Here is a 20,350-nt window from a genome sequence, read left to right as displayed (position 1 = left end):
ATTTAGATTAAACAGTTGAAGTTACTAATGTTGTAATTTTAACTCAGAACAGAAAATGTATCTTACATTGGTTTTGCTTACTTAGCAACAGGTAAATTACTTGTAATAGTCTGTTAAAACCAGCCTGATTTAAGGTTGACCTTTTCTGGAGGTATAGGTTACTTGAAAGCAGTGCCTGATTTCAATGTGTTAATGATATGTAAAAAAAAATCATACCTAGACAACTTCTGGGTGTGTCTTTTGCCTGAAGTGAATGCATATTTTAAACAATGTATGTTTGGACTTGAATCTGTTTGTCAGATTTAAAATAATCAGGGACTAAAAAGACACCATTAGCGTCAACCCATAACATCCCTGTGAAGGGTCTATAGGTCACTATGCAACCTCCTTTCCTCCACTCTCGACTCACTCAGACTACAGTGCTCAGTAGGCTTGTGGAGGAAACTAATCTCTTTACCCAAAGAGAGAGCTTGAGGGTCTAGTTTTACAAGAATCCTTCTCTGCAGCAGTGCTTCCCCCTCCTCGGTGTCATCCCCTCAGGCTGACCTATATTCAGGCTGCCATAGAAAGGGCCTGTCTTTGTGTAACCACCAAGTCCCCTTCCCTGTGCAGCTACACAGAGAACTGGACAAGGAAATTATTCCCTCTCAGAACTAAAGGGAGGAGGGAGGGTGTGCGTGTGTGTGTGCGTTATTATTTTTGATGGGGTTTCAGTAAAATCAGTTCCTTAATCCTGTTGAATATGCATTTACACTAATGCTGATGCTAAACAAGGGTCGGCAGAAATCCCTTCCTATATGTGGAGATAACAGGGTAGAAGGTGGTGAGACCTCTCGTTTTGATGCAAGCTTACTTAGGGCAGATATAGTCCAGCCACACCTGTGAAGGAGATATTTGCATTTGCTTACATACAGTCATGGTGGTTTCTCAACCTAAAACTAATGATGAAGAGACCCCTGGGCTTTGGGGCTGCCAGTACTTGCAGCATTCAAATCAGGTGCAGAACTGGTCCCTGAGACTTCTGAAAAAAGCAAATCCCCCTGAGAGAAGAAAGGCTTTCTGTCATGGGCTCTGAAGTACAGCATATAAGCATTTTTGAATTCATAATACAATCAGTTTTAAAATGTTTTATTGAGTATTTTGAGAAAAGCTGCAAAGACAAATGGATTAATTTTCTGAATTGATTTACATTGCTTAACTTCAAACAGCTTCATATATTAGCACTAAATATGCATTAGTTTTTTCAAAGGGCACAGTGTTCTATGACTGCATGAGTGGTTTTTAAAATTACAAAAACAGAAGTTCTTGCCCTTTTCAACATTTTCATTCTTTTTTTCTGCTTTCTTTTCTAAGATTCTCTCTTTTTCCATAGTTCATACATGCACTGTGTATATTATTGACTGCTATGATAAAATAAGTTCAAAATGCTTTGTTTCCATTTTTTCTTTCCCTCGGATATTAAAACTGACAGCTTAACTCTGTTGCCACTTCCTAGTGAATCACTGCCCTTGCCAACACTCAAGATAAGACAAGCTCACTTTTCCCAAATAAGAAGCTCTTTGCTGTGCACTCTGGGAATAGCAGTACAAGGCTTAGTTATTTTAAATCCATTTTAATTTTAGTAAGGTGCTTAATAATTCCCTTGAGCAACATAAATATGAAGGCCTTCCTTTCGAATTTTTCATTACTTTGCAAAAGTAGCAAGTATAGCATATTTTAACTAAATACAAACAGAACGCGTTCAATGTCTCTCTATCTTAGCATAATGGTGTGAAACAACTGGACAGCTAGACCAAATGCTGACACTTTTGAAACAGAAGGAAGCTTTCCCACTGAATTCAATGGGAAAAGGTACAGGCGGATAGCTTTGAAAATCAGAATCTGGCATTGTCCTACTGGCTGTTTAGAACAGCTCAGTGTTTCATGGGCTTTGTTGATCTAATGTCACCTTAACATTTTTGAAAGCAAGAAGGCAACTGCAAAGAAACTGGACAACTATGACATGCCAACGATGCTGAGACAGTACTCATTTGAAAGAAATAAATGAGAGTAACTTGTAAGTATACACTAATTACTTTTTATCATGTATTTTGTTTATTTGCTTGCTTGAAGTGTAGAAAAAAATGTGTGTCCCTGTAGTGCTTGTTTGTTTTCCTGCAGTAATTTCCTTAAGGAGCACCAGTGGTCAATGGAGCACAAGCTGACAGAACACTGTACAGCTCTGCACACCCTACACACCTGAAACAGTCATGTTGACATTGGCACGTGAATGTTTGTAGTCACTCAGGACTTGCCAGCTTGGCTTGCAAGTTCATGATTCCTAACTAAAATGTAGTTTTGTTTCTCTAATTTAAGCTGCATCCCGAGATACACATGGGAACAATAAAAACAGGGACAAAGTTTCAGCCCTACAAATCTTTGTATCAGAGCTGTCAGGCTTTTGAGGCTGCCGGTTCACAGAGTCTAAGATGCCTACAGTCTTTCAGGTGAAATATATAGAGGTGGGAGAGATAGCACAGTGCTCGTGAGCAGCCTGATGTCTGCTACTGCAGATTAGGGGTGTGTGAAGCCTACAGTAATTGAATCCATTGCAGGGTCTGGGCTTACATATGGAACTTAAACAATAGGTATTTACTTAAATTACATAGATTACCTCAGAGATGTGGAATCTGTATGCCCTGCCCACTTCCCTGAACCTCTACAGCTGGGATCCTGTGGGGAATATAATGGGCTTAATTACGGTGTCTGGACTAGCCGACCAGGACCCAGAAGGCAGGAGTTAACCTCACCTCACCTTTTACATGCCAGTGACCCCAGGCTTGGCTGGGAAGCCGTTGGGGCCTCCGGAGCAGCTTCTGGATTGCCCCAACCCATGCTACCAGTGTGATAGTGACGGGGAATTCCACGCTGGCAGTGCCTCGATGCCCTCGCCTTCGTGTTTCGGCCCGCGCCGAGGGGGTGAAGCTGAGGGCACGCAGTGCCCGGTGCTCATGGCACCCGGGTGCTGCTGCCCGGCCCCAGTGAGGCCGGGGAAGGAAGCAAGGGCCCACACGTGCGCCCGCTGTGCTGCAAGGCCACCCGCCGGCTGTCGCTCGAGGCGGGCAGCGGGTCCGGGGTGCCGCCGCCGCAGAGGCCTGGCAGCAGCGGGGCGCGACTCCAACCCACCCCGACCTCTGCCCGCCACCCCATACCTGCAGCCCCGCACAGCCACGCCGGCAACCCCCGGCCCGCCTCGGGCCGGCCGGGCGGTCGGGGGGTGCGGCCGTCGCACGACAGGGGGAGGGGGCTGCGACGGGGCGGGTCGCGCTCGGGGCTCCCCCCGGCCGCGCGGAGGCGGGCTGAGGCGGTGGAAAGTTTGCGGAGTGGCTGGTGGCCGGCGGCGCTGTGGCCCCCTGCCGCTGCCTCCCTTTACTTTTCTCCTACATCCCCCTCTCCCACCACCTTCCCTCTTTGGCGGCGGCTCCGCGGCATGAGCGGGAGCCGCCACCCGCGCTGAGAGGCGGGAGGTCGCGCCGCATCCGGCTCTGTCAGTGAGGGAACGCCAGGGACGAGAGCGCGGGCAGCGGCTCCGAGCCCGCCATGCCCCGCCGGCCCCGCGGGGCGCCCGCGGCCCTCCTGCCGCTGCTGCTGTTTCTGCTGGGGGGCCGCGCTGCCGCCCGCTGCCCCGCGCCCTGCCGCTGCGCCGGGCATCTCGTCGCCTGCAGCCGCCTGGAGCTGAGCCGGCTGCCTGAGCGGCTGCCGCGGGGGGCGGTGCAGCTGTGAGTACCGGGGCGGCGGGCACCACGGGGGGCTGGGGGTGCCGGCCCGCGCCCGTCCGCCATCTTCTGTCCCCTGGGGGCCGCGGTCCCGTCCGCGGACGGGCTTTTGGGGAGGGAAGCGCGGATTTCGTGGCGGTGCCGGCGGGGAGGTGCGCGGGGCGGGGGCAGCACCCGGCGGCCAAGCTGTCAGCGGGACGGCGGCGGGGTTGCGGCCCCGGTGTGGTGGCGATACGAGCGGGCCCGGGGCGCTGCTCGGTGTTTTGGGAGGGGGAGAAAGAAAGTCCTGATGAGTTTCTTGGAAAACGTGCAGTAGTCATAAAGTTAGTATTGATTTGCGTATCGAGAAAACTGGGTCTGGGTTTTACTTGTGCAGTTCTTCACCTCGATTCCCCGATAGTTTCGTCTGTAATGGCTTTTCTATCAGCGGAGCTTGCCCCGCTGGGTCCGATGGCACGGATTCGCCGAATCCGCAGTAACGCGGGCTAAAATGCCATCTGGAAAATATACTTTTCGGTGACAAACTTTCATGGACAAAGCCTAAGTTATAGGAGCTTTCTAAAAGCCTGAAAATAGCTGAGGAACTTTCCACGTTTGTTTTTAATCTCTTGTCACTCAGAAATTTTCTGTATTAGCCGTATTAATTTTCTATTACATTTCCAAAGCAGATTGAGATAAGGACTTTAAAGTAAACAGGAAGACTTTCAATTAGTTGTGGCTAATTCTGTTCAATTGCCTCGTCTGGCGGTCATGCTGCTTTACTCATGAAATGTGGATGGCTGTATTGACACCAGATGGAACTGAATAGAGGAATGGCTCTGGGAGTTGAACATTTCCAGGAGTGGTATAGGAGAGTGTGAGGGGAAAGAAACTTTTTTCTTTTCTTTCTTTTTTCCGTTTTTTTTTTTTCTTTTTGCTTACGTGGTTGAAGCATATGAATCAAGTACCGGATCTGCTTTGCGTTCAACAGCTGGTTTGCTTCCTATTAAATTTCATCACTCCTGCTCTTTTGAATTATTTTAGTATGCTAGCGTAAGTTTTCTGACAAACCTGAGGCTTTTTTGATACTAAAGCTAAGCTTCATAGCTTAGTTTTTTTACTTAGCTTACTTGAGGGCTGTTCAGTTAAAATTCAGGTGTGACAGCATGATAAAAAAAAAGGGGGGGGGAATCTCAGGACTTTCATTTTAAGAGTTGCTTTAAAAAGCATGTTGCGTTAGCAGTAATCCAAATTTGTCTTTTCCACTTACATTACTGAGAGACAATAAAACACACTGCAGGGCTTTTTTGTTAGCACAAGGAAGGCTTTTCTAATTAGAATTCCCTTGGTAGTGTAAATTGTCCTTATGTAAGTTCACATTCCTTTAAAAGTGTGAGAAAATAAGTTCCACTTGTATAAATAAGCTTTGGTCTGTTGTAAGAAACCCTGCTGTGATCACTCATTGGACAGCTGTGTCACTAGCTCTTAAATTCACAGGAGTACATCTTTGTAGGTGTCACCAAACCATGTGGTCTGGCTGCTTTTGTGTAAATATTTCTTTTGTTTGTGTCAAATGCCTTAAAAGTACCCTCCTCTTTCTTCCTTCCCCTCTTCTTAGTAAGAGGACAAGGAAAGTTGGCTGTTACCTCCAGCTACCCCAGAAGTTGGAGCTGGGATTGCGCAATCTTTACGATTATAATGCATTTCAGTTTTACATATGCAAAAAAAAAAAAAAAAAAAAAAGGTTTGACTAGCCTGGATTATTGTTGCAACAAACTGTGCACTTATGAATTATAAAAGACTGTTTATGAATTTTATTGGTATATGTTTACTGTGTTTTCCATGGAAGGCCGTAGAGGGTATAGCCAAAGGCTAGTAGTTTAATTGCAGGCTTTCCAATCCTCTTTAGAAAACAACTATTACACCATGTTCTCAACGTACGCAAGCAAGATCTCCCAAGCAGGAGAGTGAAAGCCCTTGTGCCTGAGAGGGTCGAGGTCTGCATTAGGCTTTACACCTTCCTCTGCCCATCTGTCTACTTGCCCAGGTGGAGAGCGGGTCAGATGAAGTTGGTTTTTTGAAGTTCTGTTTCACTCTCTCATGCCTTTTGTGTTCAAATTCCCCCGATGAAATAAAATGACAGTGTTTAATGTGGAAAGGCTGCATGACCTTAAGGAGGGAAATTAAAAAATGAAACAGCCAGAAGGCTGAGTTATGTCCCCTTCCTTTTGGTGGTAGGTGTGAGGCTACTGCTTTGTACGGAAGTGACTTCACTGAATGGGTGTAAATAGGCTAAAATTGCCAGTTTCACTGTGATTTTGGCCAAAAAGACCATCTTCTGTAACCCTGCCTTCATGGAACATACCAGCCTGCTGAAAACTGATAAACATTTGTAATAGCTTTGTGTACAAATAGTTTTGGAGTTAGATTTCCATTTACTTCCAGGATGGGTGTCCTGAGATTGCAAGAACATGGCTTTTTTAGAGCTGGTGTAGCAGAGCCGGAGGTGGAGGGATGAAGGGAGGAAGAGCGTGGAGCATTGGCCAGTGCTCCCCGGGTGTGCAAACTCCCAGTGGAAGTGCGGTACCCCTCTCCAGGTTCACCGAAGAATGCTAAAGTTGTTGGTGGGGCAGGAGGGAAAGTCTGAAAGATGGTTTTCACTTGTGTTTGTATTACATCGTTAGTATTTACATTTTATAAATCCTCTAGTTCTCTACTAGGATTGCCAGAAAAAAGAGCTGTATGGTTTTCACAGCTGTTTTTCAATATTTTCCAGACGAAAACTTGAACATAGCAAGCTGATTTATGAGTCACTTTGGATCAGTGTCTTAAAACGGCTACAGCCTGGCTTTTTGTTTTTCAGCTCTCCTGATTTCTGCTGAATTAGCAGCTCTATAGGCCCCAGTGGGACTGATTAAGAAGCTGTTGCTGGATTTGCATTTTAAAATTTGACTTGGAGCTCAGGTTTCTGAGTTCTTTAAGGAAGAAGATGATAATTGTGACTAAGTGTTGTAAATTAAGTTACAGTCTAAAAGTTGTATTTATAAAATGTGTGAAGAAACACTCTCCCTTTACACACTAGGCCTTCCTTCAAATTTTTTATCATACAGACATTGATGTTCAGTGATACTTTTAAGCTTTCTAATGCAGAGTTACAAAAGATGCCCATACAAATGTAATGGAATATAGAAAATAGTTTCTTTCATAAAATAGGCTCTTAAAGGGCCTCAAAAACTATGGCATGCTTTTTCAAGTGGAGGCAATTCTACTTAAATGCTCAATCACTTTTATTAGAAGTCTGGGGTGAAGAACAGGTATGTATACTTTTTATTGTTATAAAGAATTTCTTAATATAAATCTGGTTTCTGAAGTTTGAGTGCATTCACTGTTACATCTTTCATGGCTTTTGAAATTCTAGTAGCAAAAGTAATCGCAGAGGAGATTTTCTCCCCACTTGTAATATGGTTTTTAACAGGCAAGGAAAATTCAGAAATGGAAAATGCATAGTAATAATCCTAGTGTTTTAACTTTGTCAGTTCCATTTCTTTAAAGGAAAAATACTGATTCATTTTCAAACCTTTTCTTCATACTTGTTTCAAGATCTGTTGAGAAATTCATTGGACTGAAATGTACTTGCAGCTTTGCAACAGAGATGATAGATTTTTATTTAAAAAATGCCTCAGATCCAGTGCTTATAAGTTTCAGAAAATTTTATAGGCTTAAGCTTCAGTTACTTAGAGTATTAGTAGGAGACAGATATTTTAACCCTTGGTTCATTTCTAACTACTCTGATTAAAAAACTTAAAAATGTAACTGGTAAGGCTTTTTTTTACCCCTGAAGTTTTCTCATGCCAGTAGTACTGAAATAATGTTTAATAAAATATTTATAATTCGTATTTTATCCAACAACTGGTAGACAAGTATGTATACAGCTATGTGAAACAGGCAATTCAGTATTGTGAGAAGGGTTTTTTTGTTGTTTTGCTTTGGCTTTTTTGCAACTTGTGTTTGACAGCCTGCTGTAAGTAAACCAGGAATGAGTAGTTTGTATGTATGTATGTATTTTTTTAAAGTAGGTGCTACGTGGAAAATCTGAGGGTATCTTTAGTGTTAAAAAACAAACGCAAAAAAAAAAAAACAGTTTGAAGCCCAGTGTAAGTTGTTACGTTCATGGTTGCCTTGATAGACTCCAGATGGATGTGAGCTTGAGCTATGAGTGAAAGTGTCTGGCTCCAGTGTGGTGATCATGCACAGCAGTGGTTATAATTGCAGGATTTTTATAGTTTAAGGACTCTGCCAGATTTTTTTTTTTTTTTCAACATGTTATAACTCCAGCAGAACAAATCTACTCACGTCTGTTACTGTCTGGTAGGTCCTTTAGGCAAACATGTTTTAAATAAACCTTTTGCAGGGTTTTTGGATGAAATGAAGAAATGCAGGTTTTTAGCACTAATGTTGAAAGCTCTTTGTTGAAATAATTACTGATTCCTAAGTCTTGTCTGAAGCACGAGGAACAGTAACATATTAGGCACTAACAGGCATAACTTCACTGAATTTTGGCTGTTTATTTGCATACTTCTTATAATCCCTACAGACTAAAGCCAAATATAGATTTAAGTTTAAGGATAAAAATTGTCTCTACTCTGTCTGCTTTAAAGGACCAAGTTAGAGTCCCGTCTAGATCTTTGTAACAACGTATTTTTTCAGAATTTACATTTAAGAATGCAGAATTCAAATCTATGCAGCTAATATCTTCAGCCGTTAAACAAAGGGATTTTTCACTAGTCTATGGCCAGACAAATGTTTGCACTAGGTTTTTAAGCAGTGAAAGATGCAGTCCTCTAACTCAAGTGTGGTTAACCTCGTTTACAGGAGACCTCAAAATCATAATGATGAAACTAATGTTTGTGGGTTTTTGAAAATGTTAACACTGTATTGGTTTTCTATCTTGAAGAGGAAAATGTGTAGGGGTTTAGACACCTGGAAGAAGGCACAGATGTATATTAAGTGCTTGACTCCGGAACAGAATCTTAGAAAACATCCCCTCCGTAGCCACCTGAAGGTGGTGGAGGGTGTTCCCCTCTCTAGGTGGCTTCCCCTCAGCCCTCACACCCCCTTTTTGTGCTGGAAAATGCCTTTCACACCTGCAGGTCTGCCTTATGCGTGCTCCTGTGCAGCCCTGGCTTGGGAGACGTAGCGCATATCTCCTTCCTGCCTGTGGCTGTGTGCCAGGCACCAGTGCCACAGCTCTGCAGCCGGCTGGGCCTGATCCAGTTGGCTGGCTCAGAGCACACCGCGTAACTGAGTACTGGTGGTACCCCATACGAGCCTGGTATTATTTTTTTGTTTGAGTTTTATTGTTATTTTTAACCACTGACTGCAGGGAACGACAAAAGTGACAATGCCAGGAATTGTGCTGGCAATATTGAACAAGTACTGCATAAAGCACCAGACAGTTGGGGGAGCGTAAAACAAGTTTTTATTGTTCCCAGGTGCTGTTGAAGAAACATAGGTGCCTGGCTGGGTTGCAGCATTATACCTGTGTTCAGGGTTCTGCAGTGGTGGGTATAGAGAAACTGGGAGTTCTCTGGGTCTGCAGTTGTTCAGGACTTAGTCACAGAACACACCACCTAGCACAGACCCTGAATCTGGCTCAATTTAAATCACTTCTGGGCTGTGTGCAGCCAGGATATGCTGATCATCAGGTTTCTTCCCAGCCAGAACTGTGGATGGGAAGCAGACACATCTATGGCAGTCAGGCCTGTGTTTGGCATGCTCAGTATAGGTGACTGTACTGATTTGTATTATCCAGAAAAAGTGAGAGCTTCCTCATAGTTTCAACTTGAAATACACTTCATGCCCGCATGGCTTGATGGGGACCCCTGCATGTTGGATGACTGTTCAGTGCTTAATTAGCACAGAGAAAGTATCATGAAGTGTAAGAAATTTCTGTGCCTTTACCTCATGCTACAGCAGCTCACTGCTGAAGCATGCTAGTGCAATTCTGCATTGCACACTCTCACTGGTGTGAGTTTAAGAACTCATTAAAAACAGTGCAGTTTTTGTTTGCTGGCTTGGATAAACTCAGTGTTATAATGTCCAGTGAGCACTTTGCAGATGGCTGAATTTGTGCAGGTGAGGTGGTGACAGGCTACAGTGCATGAGCAGGAAGGTGCATGTTTTGGTGGATGAGTGACTAAGAAGGGGGAGGTCTTCAAGAGGGCCAGCCGTGGTTAGAAGAGCAGTTATGAATCTGTGCCGCCTGTGCAGATCTCTATGGCTGTGCAAGCTTGCGTTTCTGTAATTAGTTTCTCTGCCTTCTGTTGTGTGGTTATTCTTTTATTTCTGTGATGGTTCTCATACTTCTGAGGCTACAGCAAAAGTTTCTTAGGACTCTATTTTACTGTGTTGTAAAATGTTTGAGAAGACATGTGGTAAAGATGTATGGTGTCTGTAGGGAAAATAGTTTCTTGACAGTGGTCAAGAAAATGTGTTGCATTCCTAGTACCCTGGCTTATTTTGTAGAAACACTGCAAAGACACTAACAAGATTCCTTATAAGCTGCACCAGTATATATATTTGGGATCTTCAGTGCAGACCGGCACAAGCTAAGTACTCGAGCTGCTTCTCCAAGTGCGATTAAGTGTGATGTTAATATGACTAGTATACAGACATCTTAAAACTCAGAATAGAGTTAGGCCTTCCTATGTCTTTGCGATATTGCTTAAGATCGCCATTAAATTTGGTTATGTAGGAATGGACTCCTGAATTGTGTGAAAGTATGCAAATAGTGTTGAGATTTATGGGTAGTCCTCATTGTGTGCTTACGATTATGCATTGCTTTAGAGAAGTGAGAAGAGTAAATGATACCACTGACTCAAGGAATGAATCTGCAATAACTGTTGGTTTGTGAAGCTTCCTTGTAATCAAGAGGTTGTTTTAGCCAGATGTTCTATTGTGGAGGACTGGGGCAGACGGGTTGTTGTTGGTATATATGAGTCAAAATCTTAAGGTGTTTTTCATGGGTCTTACATCCCAATGAATGGTTCTAAATTGTTCAGACGTATAGGAAATTCTTTGACCGTGCTGGCAATGACTGATCAAGGTATTTACACTTATTTATACCTTGTGTGCTCAAATGAGTTTCTATTCTAATTTACTAATATAAAAAAAACCTTTTTATGTACTCAGAAACAAATGATAACATAATTTGCATTGAAATTGTATTGCTTTACATGATATTTTATGGCAAAACTGACAGGCTGTTTGTTTTTGCAACCTCCTAGGGACTTAAGTCACAACAAATTATCTTCAATCAAGACCGGTCTCTTGGATCACCTTCATAGTCTTCAGGAAGTGTAAGTTAATTTGTCTTAATTAAAAACAAACAAGCAAACAAAAACAATCAACCCCCCAAAAAAAAGAACAGCAGCAGCAACAACGGCAAAAAACCACCAACCAAAAAACCCAACCGATGTTTGCATATGCTCATTGTATCCCTATTTCTAATAATAATTGGTTAAACAACAAAGATGTTTGATTTTCTGACACTTTGCATTAAGTGGACCTGAAATCATTTTTTAATTTTGGGGTGACACTGTTCAGCCATTTAGCAAGTCCAGTGTACATACTTCTGATTAACACGAAAGCTGACTCTCCATTTTCTAACATTAATAGGAAGTTGAACAACAATGAACTGGAGATCATTCCAGACCTGGGACCAGTCTCTGCAGATATAACGTTTTTGTCTCTGTAAGTAGATCTTGCTATTGTCCCTAGTTAGTGGAACTAACTCTACAGGGTTTGTGGAAATATGTGCATTACAAAGATTAAAGTGAAATAACTGGAAATAGAGTAGGTTGTGGTTAGAAGTTGATTATGTCATATTATTTAGCAGGTTGTTTAAAATGTGTATAATTGAGCTTAATCCTCGTAGTTTTTATGCTTCCTTCAGATACAAAGACTGCATTAGAATTAATTTATGTTGTGGTAGTGCCCAGAAGCCTCAGCCCTGTTGCGCTAGGCACTGTACAAACATAAGTAAACGTTATACAAACTTGTACAATACAAACTTTAAAACAAGAGTTATACTCTATCATTATGCATCTTGGCTGAAATCCCACTCACGTTAAATCATGGCGGAGTTCCATTAATTTCAGTGGGCAATATGGGGAAATCCCCTCGAGGTGCAGCTTCAGAACAAGTATCTAGATTAGAAGATGTTTTGCCAATATCTTTAAAATGTCTTTTTAAGCCTATTTTAATGTGTGGCATAATGTTTTTTACATCTGCAGTTAATAGATATAATCATGTGTCACAATTATATGTACATTCATTGTTTTGTTTGAAAGAAGTTAGTAGGTTACTTGATGTGGCATCTGTAATATGAGTATAAAGTTGTAAAAGGCATATAGGACCAGTAACCAAACCAGTTGATTTTAAAGGAAATGTTATTCCTGAGGTTTCCACTTGAAAATCAGTTTGATTTTTTTCTTTTTTTTTCTCTGTGATGTAGTTTCTCTAAATTGTTGAAGGAACTGTTATAAAAATAGTTACTTTAATACTATTAATTGAAAAAGGGAAAAGACACCTTTTTCATATGTGGGATTTGTATTTTATCGGTGGGAATCTAAAGTGTCTAAAGCCAGTAATATGTAGCCCTCTGGCCAAACCCTGCCATTGAATACAAATTGCAAGTTACCTTTCTTGAAGAAGCCCGAAGGGTTAAAACAATACAGTAAACTTTGGAAAGCTGTTCAGTTAATTAAATTGATCACTATTCAATTGCTTACATGTGGTGATTTATAGGGGTTTGTTTTTACTCTGGGCCCAGGTCAGCTAAGTCAGCTGGTGCAGCCGCTGTGTCTGGACTGCTCTGTTTGAGTAAGAACTAAGTGATATTTGATACTGATGTGGTTTCTTACAGATCAGAATCAGAAAAGAATGAAAGAAAAAGCAGATGGTGTGTGACAAATAACTGTTGAATTTAAGCATATCTTCTATTTTGCATTAATGTTGACACTATTTTTACATTGGCATAGTATTCTGTAGTTTAAGCATCTAATTGATCTAAAGAATATATTTTTTTTACGTCTTTGCTAAGGTTCATTTTACCACAAGGTTGGAAATAATATTGTAATAGAGTGTTTTATATCCTCCTGCCTTCTGAGGAATGCAAAGTTGAGAATTCGTCTTAACATCTCCTCTAGTCCTTCTCATGGAAACTGAACTAGTTTGGATGAACCCAAAATCATCCTTCTGCAGCTGTGCAAAGATTTTTGTATTTCTTTGAGAGTATAAGTGAAAATCAGTCACTGCTGGACTGGTTGTTCCATATCCTTGGGTCACTAGCTTGATTCATTTACTCAGGTGATCAGACATGCAAAAACCTTTGTTAGATCTGTGCTGTCAGTGAGCATGTAATAGTTAAGACAGTTGTTATTATCAAAACGGATGTAGATAGAACATAAAATTGGTGGTATTGCATTATTCAAAAAAATAAAACATCTTGTTTCTTTTGCAGAGGTTTCTATTTAAAACATGGAATAGACTCATAGAATTGTTTAGGTTGGAAAAGACCTTTAAGATCATCTAGTCCAACCATTAATCTAGCGCTGCCAAGTCCACCACTAGACCATATCACTCAGTGCCACATCCACACTCTTAAATACCTCCAGGGATGGTATCTCAACTACTTCCCTGGGCAGACAGTTCCAATTCTTGACAGCCCTTTCAGTGAAGAAATTTTTCCCAATATCCAGTCTAAACTTCCCCAGCACAACTTGAGGCCGTTTCCTCGACTTGTCCTGTCAGTTGTTACTTGGGAGGAGAGACTGCTCACTGCAGTGAGCCAGCTCACTGCAACCTCCTTTCAGATAATTGTAGAGAGGATAAGGCCTCCCCTGAGCCTCCTGTTCTTACAGGTTGCAAGTTATTTATGTAAAGATGTTAAATCTCATTTTACAGAAAATAATATAAATGAGTAATAAACATAGAGCAGCTGTCTGGCATAAAAATGTATGTAATATGGTGTTATCATAGATGGACAAATAATGTAATGATACTTTAGAAGTGAAAAAATATGTTCACTTATTCTTTCTGTGTTGGATGTTATTTGGAGGGCTTCAATGAAACTGAGTTAATACATGTAAGTCATGCGAAGAGAACACATGGAACAATTAGAACATAATTTTTAGAACCACTCTTCAAAGAATAACTGTACTCAAAACATCTGATGACTTCAGGATTTTAAACTTTTATATGAAAGGGGCTTGTGGAGCCTTTCCAAAATAAACCACTCTTTCCTTATTGAGTCTTTGTTCTGACTTTCAAATAATAGCAGAACAGAGGGTGCTAGTCTTCTGAAACTTGATTTGATTATATTTCTGATGAGATACATATATGTTGGTTCATTACTGTCAGTTGAAAAGCCAGTTGTTTTTTCCAAGGCGTCTTCAATGAATGTTGTAGAGGCGGCACCCTCCTTTCTTGCCAAAATCTTCATTGTTGAAGAAACTTTTTCAAGTTGTCTCCCCCTCCCCCCCTTCTCAGTACTTGTCACTCAGCTGTGGAGCCTTAGAATTTTACCTGTTCTGCAAGAATTTTCTTGCCCTGCAAAGGAATTTACGCTGCTGGTATGCCTACAGTATATAATAGTGCAGGTATCTCCATATAGCACCATATGTCTAAATTCTTTGAGCAGTGTAAACAAGCATGGGTGGATTATCATGTTAGTGTAGTTTCCATTTCTGGAGCTACCTCATTGCTAGCTATCTAATTGATATTTATCTAGCTTAGGTATTTGCATACTGTTGAATTATGCAGGGTAAACATACCCAGAGCAGCAGATGTTCCCAGTCTCATGGTCACAGTCTGTCTGTAACATGAAAGAACAATGCCAACATTTTGTTTTTATGGATGCCGGTTGAGGGTTGAACACCATGGGAGAGAAAAGTATTGGGCAGGCACACCCCCTACCACCATCCTGGGAAGACCTTGTCTGTGTGAAGGAGTATACAGGCACATGCAGGCATGCTGTCATTACATGGCTGGAGATAACTCATCACATGAATTAAAATATAGATGTATCTATTCTTGTCACATGGCATAGGAGAGCTTTAGAGCCTCCTGGGAATCTGGAAGCTGCTGTGAAATAAATGGGTTGTACTTTGGGTTAAATCTGGTCAGGAGGCTTCAAACAGCACAGTCGGTAGCCAGGAGGCCAGGTCCTCCTAAGTGCTGGACAGCATAATCTTTTGGGGAGAATACTGGATTTAACAACTGATTACCACAAATATATCACACAGATGCCACACGCAGTAGTGTGGGTGTATTTATCTGTCCCTAGGACTAAAATATGTTAGGTGTTTCCTAAATTGCATTCCTGAAGTGCTTGTAAAAACAGTTAAATTAACGTATAATTGCTTTAAATGGTTGCAGTAGAAAATCCTGCAGTTCTGGGAGAATAAACAAGTTTCTTTTCATTCTTCCTAGATAGGTGGGTTGCTTTTGTGTCAGGTAGTGAAATGGTCACTCATGCCCTCATTCCAGGAGAACAAGCAAAGGTTCTGAATTTAGTTCCCATTCTAACAGTATTCTTTATCCAAGATGATACCCGTCCTGTCCTGCTTATCCTGAAAATCTGCTAGAATCTGTGATGTTGATAGATGAAAAGAAAACGGGTATTGCCTCCTAGGTCTGTCATTGCTGTAAAGTTTTGTACATGGGTTGGATCCAGAAGTAGATTGAAACGAAGTAATATAAGTACAGTAGCCTCCAAGTCCTGCATGGCGTTTAACTACCAACTACTGTTTGCACAGGGATTTTACTTTAAAACTTTTCAGAAAATGTTAATTACTTTTAATGTGATTAGTGCTTTGTAAGACAGACACTGATTAGCAAATGCTGCAACATTAAGGTTTTAGGGTTTTTTTTACGATACAGGTTTAAATAAGAAACCCATGCTACTTTACTTGCAGAATTTTTAAAAATACATAATTGTAAACACCATTCAACATCATCACTGCACTGTCTTTGAATGCTGTGGAAAATGGAAGGCAGCAGAGACTTTAAAGAGACGGAACAGCTTTGAATATTAAAGTGTCCTGCCTCCCCAGCTAAATTTTATTGTTCTTATCAAAATGTGTATGTAAAACATGTTTCATATTACCCACATCCAGAATATGTTATATAGCTATCATCTTGCTGTCTGCAGGGACTAAAACAGCTGTACATGCCAAAGTCACTAATGCGTATAGTGAAATTCTAGTGTTAGGCTAGCTTTAAGTAATGGTCTGTTTTAAATAAACTTGTGATTTTACATTTTATTGTATAAAAATTATTTTATTTAAAAGCACTAGTACATGTGGTGCAGGTGATTTAAATGAAGACATTATAGCTTACGTTGTAAAGGCTGATCATGTTAGTCTAGAATACAAACAAATATTCGATCTTAATAGAGCCAGAGTGGAAAATAGAAAGTTCATGGTGTAGAAGTAAAAAGAGCATGGATGATTCACAATTCAGTAATGTTTTTCAAGTTTTACAGTAATATATGGTTTCTATTAGGTTCCCACTTTTTTCAGAATGTGAGATCTCGCGTTCGTAAGAGATATGCAACATGGAACAGGTTTTCCTCTGCTGTGCTGAGGGGACCCTCCAATCCCATGTGTACAGGAAACCTTTAAGGCAGTTAAAACAAGGAATCGCATGGCCATTCACTTTAGAGGTCTAATATGAAAAATGTTGCCAGTATTGAGGAGGTTTCTTGAAATGTGTCCACTTGTTTGTTAGATGCTGGACTGAATCCTCAAGTCACTTTTCTGAAGGCTTTCTACAGTTTTCCATTTATAATGTCTGTTGATATATGGTGAGTTTCAATGCATTGTCTTTGAAGACGTCTTGTGTCCTGGATGTTTAAAAAGGTAAATAAGCAAAAAGTATTAACGAAAAAAGATTAGTCAGGAGATAAAAACAGGACAAAAGGACTGTAGCCTGTCTTAGGTGACTGCATGTGTCACAGGTTTTCATAGTAAGCAAAATTGTTCCAACTTTAAATGTAGGTTTCTTATCAGCCACTACAAAATGACTCTTGATTACTTGGTATCTCAGGCCTTTGGTGTTCAGTGAACACTTCAGAAAAAGCAAACATAGAAGCTAGAAATGAATTGTGCTGAAAAAGTACAAAGTAATTCTCTTCAAGGGGAGAAGGGGCTGGGAGGGAAGTAAAATTGCCTAAGCCATCAACAAGGATTTGTTTAAAAAATTTTTATTTTGATCACTGAAAACAAACAAAAAGCTGGGGAATGCCGAAGAAGTGTTTTCAGGTCCAGGTGGTAGTCTGTGATCTGAAGTAGAAACTTGTTGCTCATCTAACCTACAGCAGGGAGTTTATTGGAGATCATCTCCAAGTGTTAGTATAGACTAGGCTTCATGAATAAGCTCTGAAATTTTAAAATTAAGTTATCAAAAGAGCCCAGATTTAGCTTTGTGTATTACTTTATTAGCTGTGGCCTGCTACTTCGCTTAGTTGGTCATTAATCTTGATTTCAGTGATCAGTAAAATTTCTTCAGTGGACAACATGCTTTCCTCTAATCTAAATAAAATCCCATTGATGAAAGACCTAGTAACAACCTGGTTGGTGGTTGAGACTGGTAAAGCATTGTGCTGTCAGGCAATGGAGACAGCTAACTTGAATGTGGCACAAACCTTTAGTATGTGGAGATTATGATACTACAGTGTAACTATCACTACTTACAGGGCTTTCAGGATTGTTCATGGTCCCTGACTTAAGTATGTAATCTGAAAAAGTATTTTTCTTTATCAGTCTTAAAACTAAGTAAACTAACTCTTAAGTTGAAGTGGCATATCATAGATCTCTGCTAAACAAGATTATGAGCTCGTGACTAGAGATTTATAAATTAATCTGTATTTTAGGTGGCTTCATGCTCACTTCATTCTCCTTACTGGGAAGAATAAAATAGTCTTACCTTCTTCATTTGAGGGGGGGAATAATAGAACATAGGCCGGTCACTGATTTTCATTCTTGGTTAAAAGAGAAAAAAAAAAAAAAAATCTTTGTTGCCAAAAAGATACTCTTCCAAAATTTAAGTGCGCACTGTTGCATGCTGGCTTTGATTACCAACATACAGCTTAAATGCTTATCTTAATTTTATGCACAAACTTAGTTACTGAAGGAAAGTGATGATTAATCCCATATACTATTTAGGAGGGATTTTATTTTAAGATTGTGTTTCCAGTTCTGTTTAAAATGCGGAAAAGTATATTTAAATAAGGATGATAGTTTGCACTCAGTGGCAGTATCTTCATGAGGAAAACTCCTGCAAAGGGCCTACTTTAGAGATAGAAGGGTTTTTTTTTTTTATAATCTTTATTTGCAAGTTTATTTGGAATAGGGATAGGTATGAGAAATCTGCCTCTTTGTTATCTCACAGTAGGCTGGGGAGTGGAAGCTGTGTGTAAAATCCAGGAGAATGCTCTCTCAGCATTTAGAAAGCTACAGTTACAATAAAGAAGTTTAGACGCAACTGAAAATGAAAGCTTACATTCAGTAGGAGTGGATGCCTTTCCCCTCAGCGCTTGCCAGAGTGGTATTGTGTGTTTATAAGGCTAGCATACTAAACTGAAGTCCAGCTCCCAGTATTAAGAAAATGTTGGTTAAATATTTTACATCCTTGTCATCTCTTCAACTACCACTTTATTATAGGAAGGATTAAGATTTGGATACTGCCTGGAAGAGTTTGTTTTGAAGAAGGTTTGAAAGGAAGAATAGAGGAATGCCAGACTGGGCTTCAGGCGTAAGGCTACTTGGAGAAAGTCCCAAAAATGGGAGTGGTGATAAACCATGTGTGACTTGGGCTGAAGTTGCGAGCAAAAAGCTAGAGTGAAGAAACTTACTGGAATTAGTTCTTGCAGTCTTTGACGTTTGGTGTGGAGACTAAGAGGAAGTAAATGAAAGAACTTGAAAAGGAACCTGTCTTAGTCGGACTTGCAGACATGGAAACTAGATTTTTATGGCAGTAATTTAGGCTGAATGATGAGAAAGGGAAGAAGTATGTGAAAACCCAGAGTTTGTTGTAACAAAAATATGAAGTAGTGACAGCCTAGATGAATGCTTTTGCAATAACAATGGAAAAGAATACAAACTTTGAGCTATTTGAGTGGAAAAAACTGGGTATAATTTTCTGATCAACAGTGTTAAAGAATAAGATGAATTAAAAAGGAGAGTAATGGATCAGAAAAGTAGAGAACACTGTTTCTATGTGACCAAATGGAAGACTAGTAGGAAATTTTATCAAGGAGGAGGTACCAAGTTTTAGGGCATATAGTACAGAGATTGAGGGAAGTCAGAATGAAGTTAATATGTCAGGTACAAGTATCATGGTTATATCTTGAAGAAGTGGTAGGTGATTATTGCAATAAATCAGTGAAATGTAATGGCTTGATGCCTTGAGTGAAATAGAAGTGGATAGGAGACAGTCAAAATTAGGAGTAGATCTAGAAGGGTGTGTGGTCTGAAGTGCGTAGACTTTAGCCTACACCCTTCAGTGGGGAGGGTTGGCTCTGTAACAGTGAAGGATAGGTGTTAATACTCAACAAGTCTGTACATCATATTAGAAAGGTGATTTATAATCCTAGAGGGCACTATGCTGGGTTTAATCTAGGTCTAGAATTGTCCAAGATTTTAGCATTAACTATCATAGGGTGCACCAAGTCTGCAGTGGGTTATTTCTGTTGTCAGCTTATGCTGAAATAGCTATGCCTGCACTGTTTTTGTTTACCATGTTTAAAATAAAGCGATGAACTTACACATTCACTTGGTTATCCCATGCAAAGTAACTTGTGATTATTTTGGAAAGGCCAGAAAGTGAAACGGGAAACAGACTCTCGGGTATCAAGAGTTTGTAAGGAAAGTTTAATTACATATATTGATACTGTAACTAAAATCAGGAGAGAATTGCAATGGAAGTAACTATCGTGTTGGAAAGTTTGGGTTTGCCTCTTTTTGATGATGAAAGCGTTTCTGATCACAGAGTTGTTTCATTCTGCATCTTTCTCTTCCCCTTTTCCCAGTTTATGTTTGGTTTGGGAATCAATAAACCTTTGGTGTCAAGTTTTGGACAGCCTGCACAGTTCCGAGTTTTCATTTTCTGCTTTATGCCTGTATACCACAAAAAGTACAAAAAAATAACAGCAGAGACTTGCTGACATCTGGCTTGAAAGTGCAATGGCAGGCATGGATCATGGAATGAGGGAGACCTTCAAAACAAAGAAAAACTGGTTGCTGGAAGGAACATGAGAAGCCTGTGTGTGAAGGGGGCATGAAACTTGTAGACCTACCAGTAGACTGGAAGTAAGCCAGAATTCTGGCTTTATATCTGGCATCTTTGTATTAGAGAAAACCAGTTTAGCTTGAAATATTTCTGTATCTAATAGTTGCAAAAATGTAGAAAACTGGATGTTCTTATTCAATGCAGTTGGGTGTCTGGTGAGAAGAGCATGTAGTCCCATTCATATAGGGGGTATTTTGTAAGGGTAGTGTTCTGCTTGAAACCATAGTTACAATATTTTAAATTATATAATTGTTCATTGCAGT

The 20,350-nt window shown here is 40.5% G+C and overlaps 1 protein-coding gene across 4 annotated transcripts in view; it reads left to right on the top strand.

The window, feature by feature from the left end:
- Nucleotides 1-1,834: 1,834 nt before the first annotated feature.
- Nucleotides 1,835-20,350, top strand: part of LRIG3 (leucine rich repeats and immunoglobulin like domains 3) — a 42,675-nt gene continuing 24,159 nt past the window's right edge. For 2 of the 4 annotated variants that reach the window (XM_030480407.1, XM_030480406.1), the window contains exons 1-3: nucleotides 3,414-3,758; nucleotides 11,021-11,092; nucleotides 11,412-11,486. In XM_030480407.1, the coding sequence (XP_030336267.1) occupies nucleotides 3,580-3,758; nucleotides 11,021-11,092; nucleotides 11,412-11,486 (326 nt within the window). In that variant the 5' untranslated portion in view covers nucleotides 3,414-3,579. Of the gene's footprint in view, nucleotides 1,852-1,969; nucleotides 2,057-3,413; nucleotides 3,759-11,020; nucleotides 11,093-11,411; nucleotides 11,487-20,350 lie in introns of those variants that run through there. The other 2 variants (XM_030480409.1, XM_030480408.1) reach the window with 2 other exon arrangements.

This window comes from Strigops habroptila, chromosome 3 (genome assembly GCF_004027225.2).
Source record: "Strigops habroptila isolate Jane chromosome 3, bStrHab1.2.pri, whole genome shotgun sequence".
In the NCBI taxonomy this organism is placed as follows: Eukaryota; Metazoa; Chordata; class Aves; order Psittaciformes; family Psittacidae; genus Strigops; species Strigops habroptila.
The sequence above is the reverse complement of the archived record's forward strand: the minus strand, read 5'-3'. Positions and strand labels throughout refer to the sequence as shown.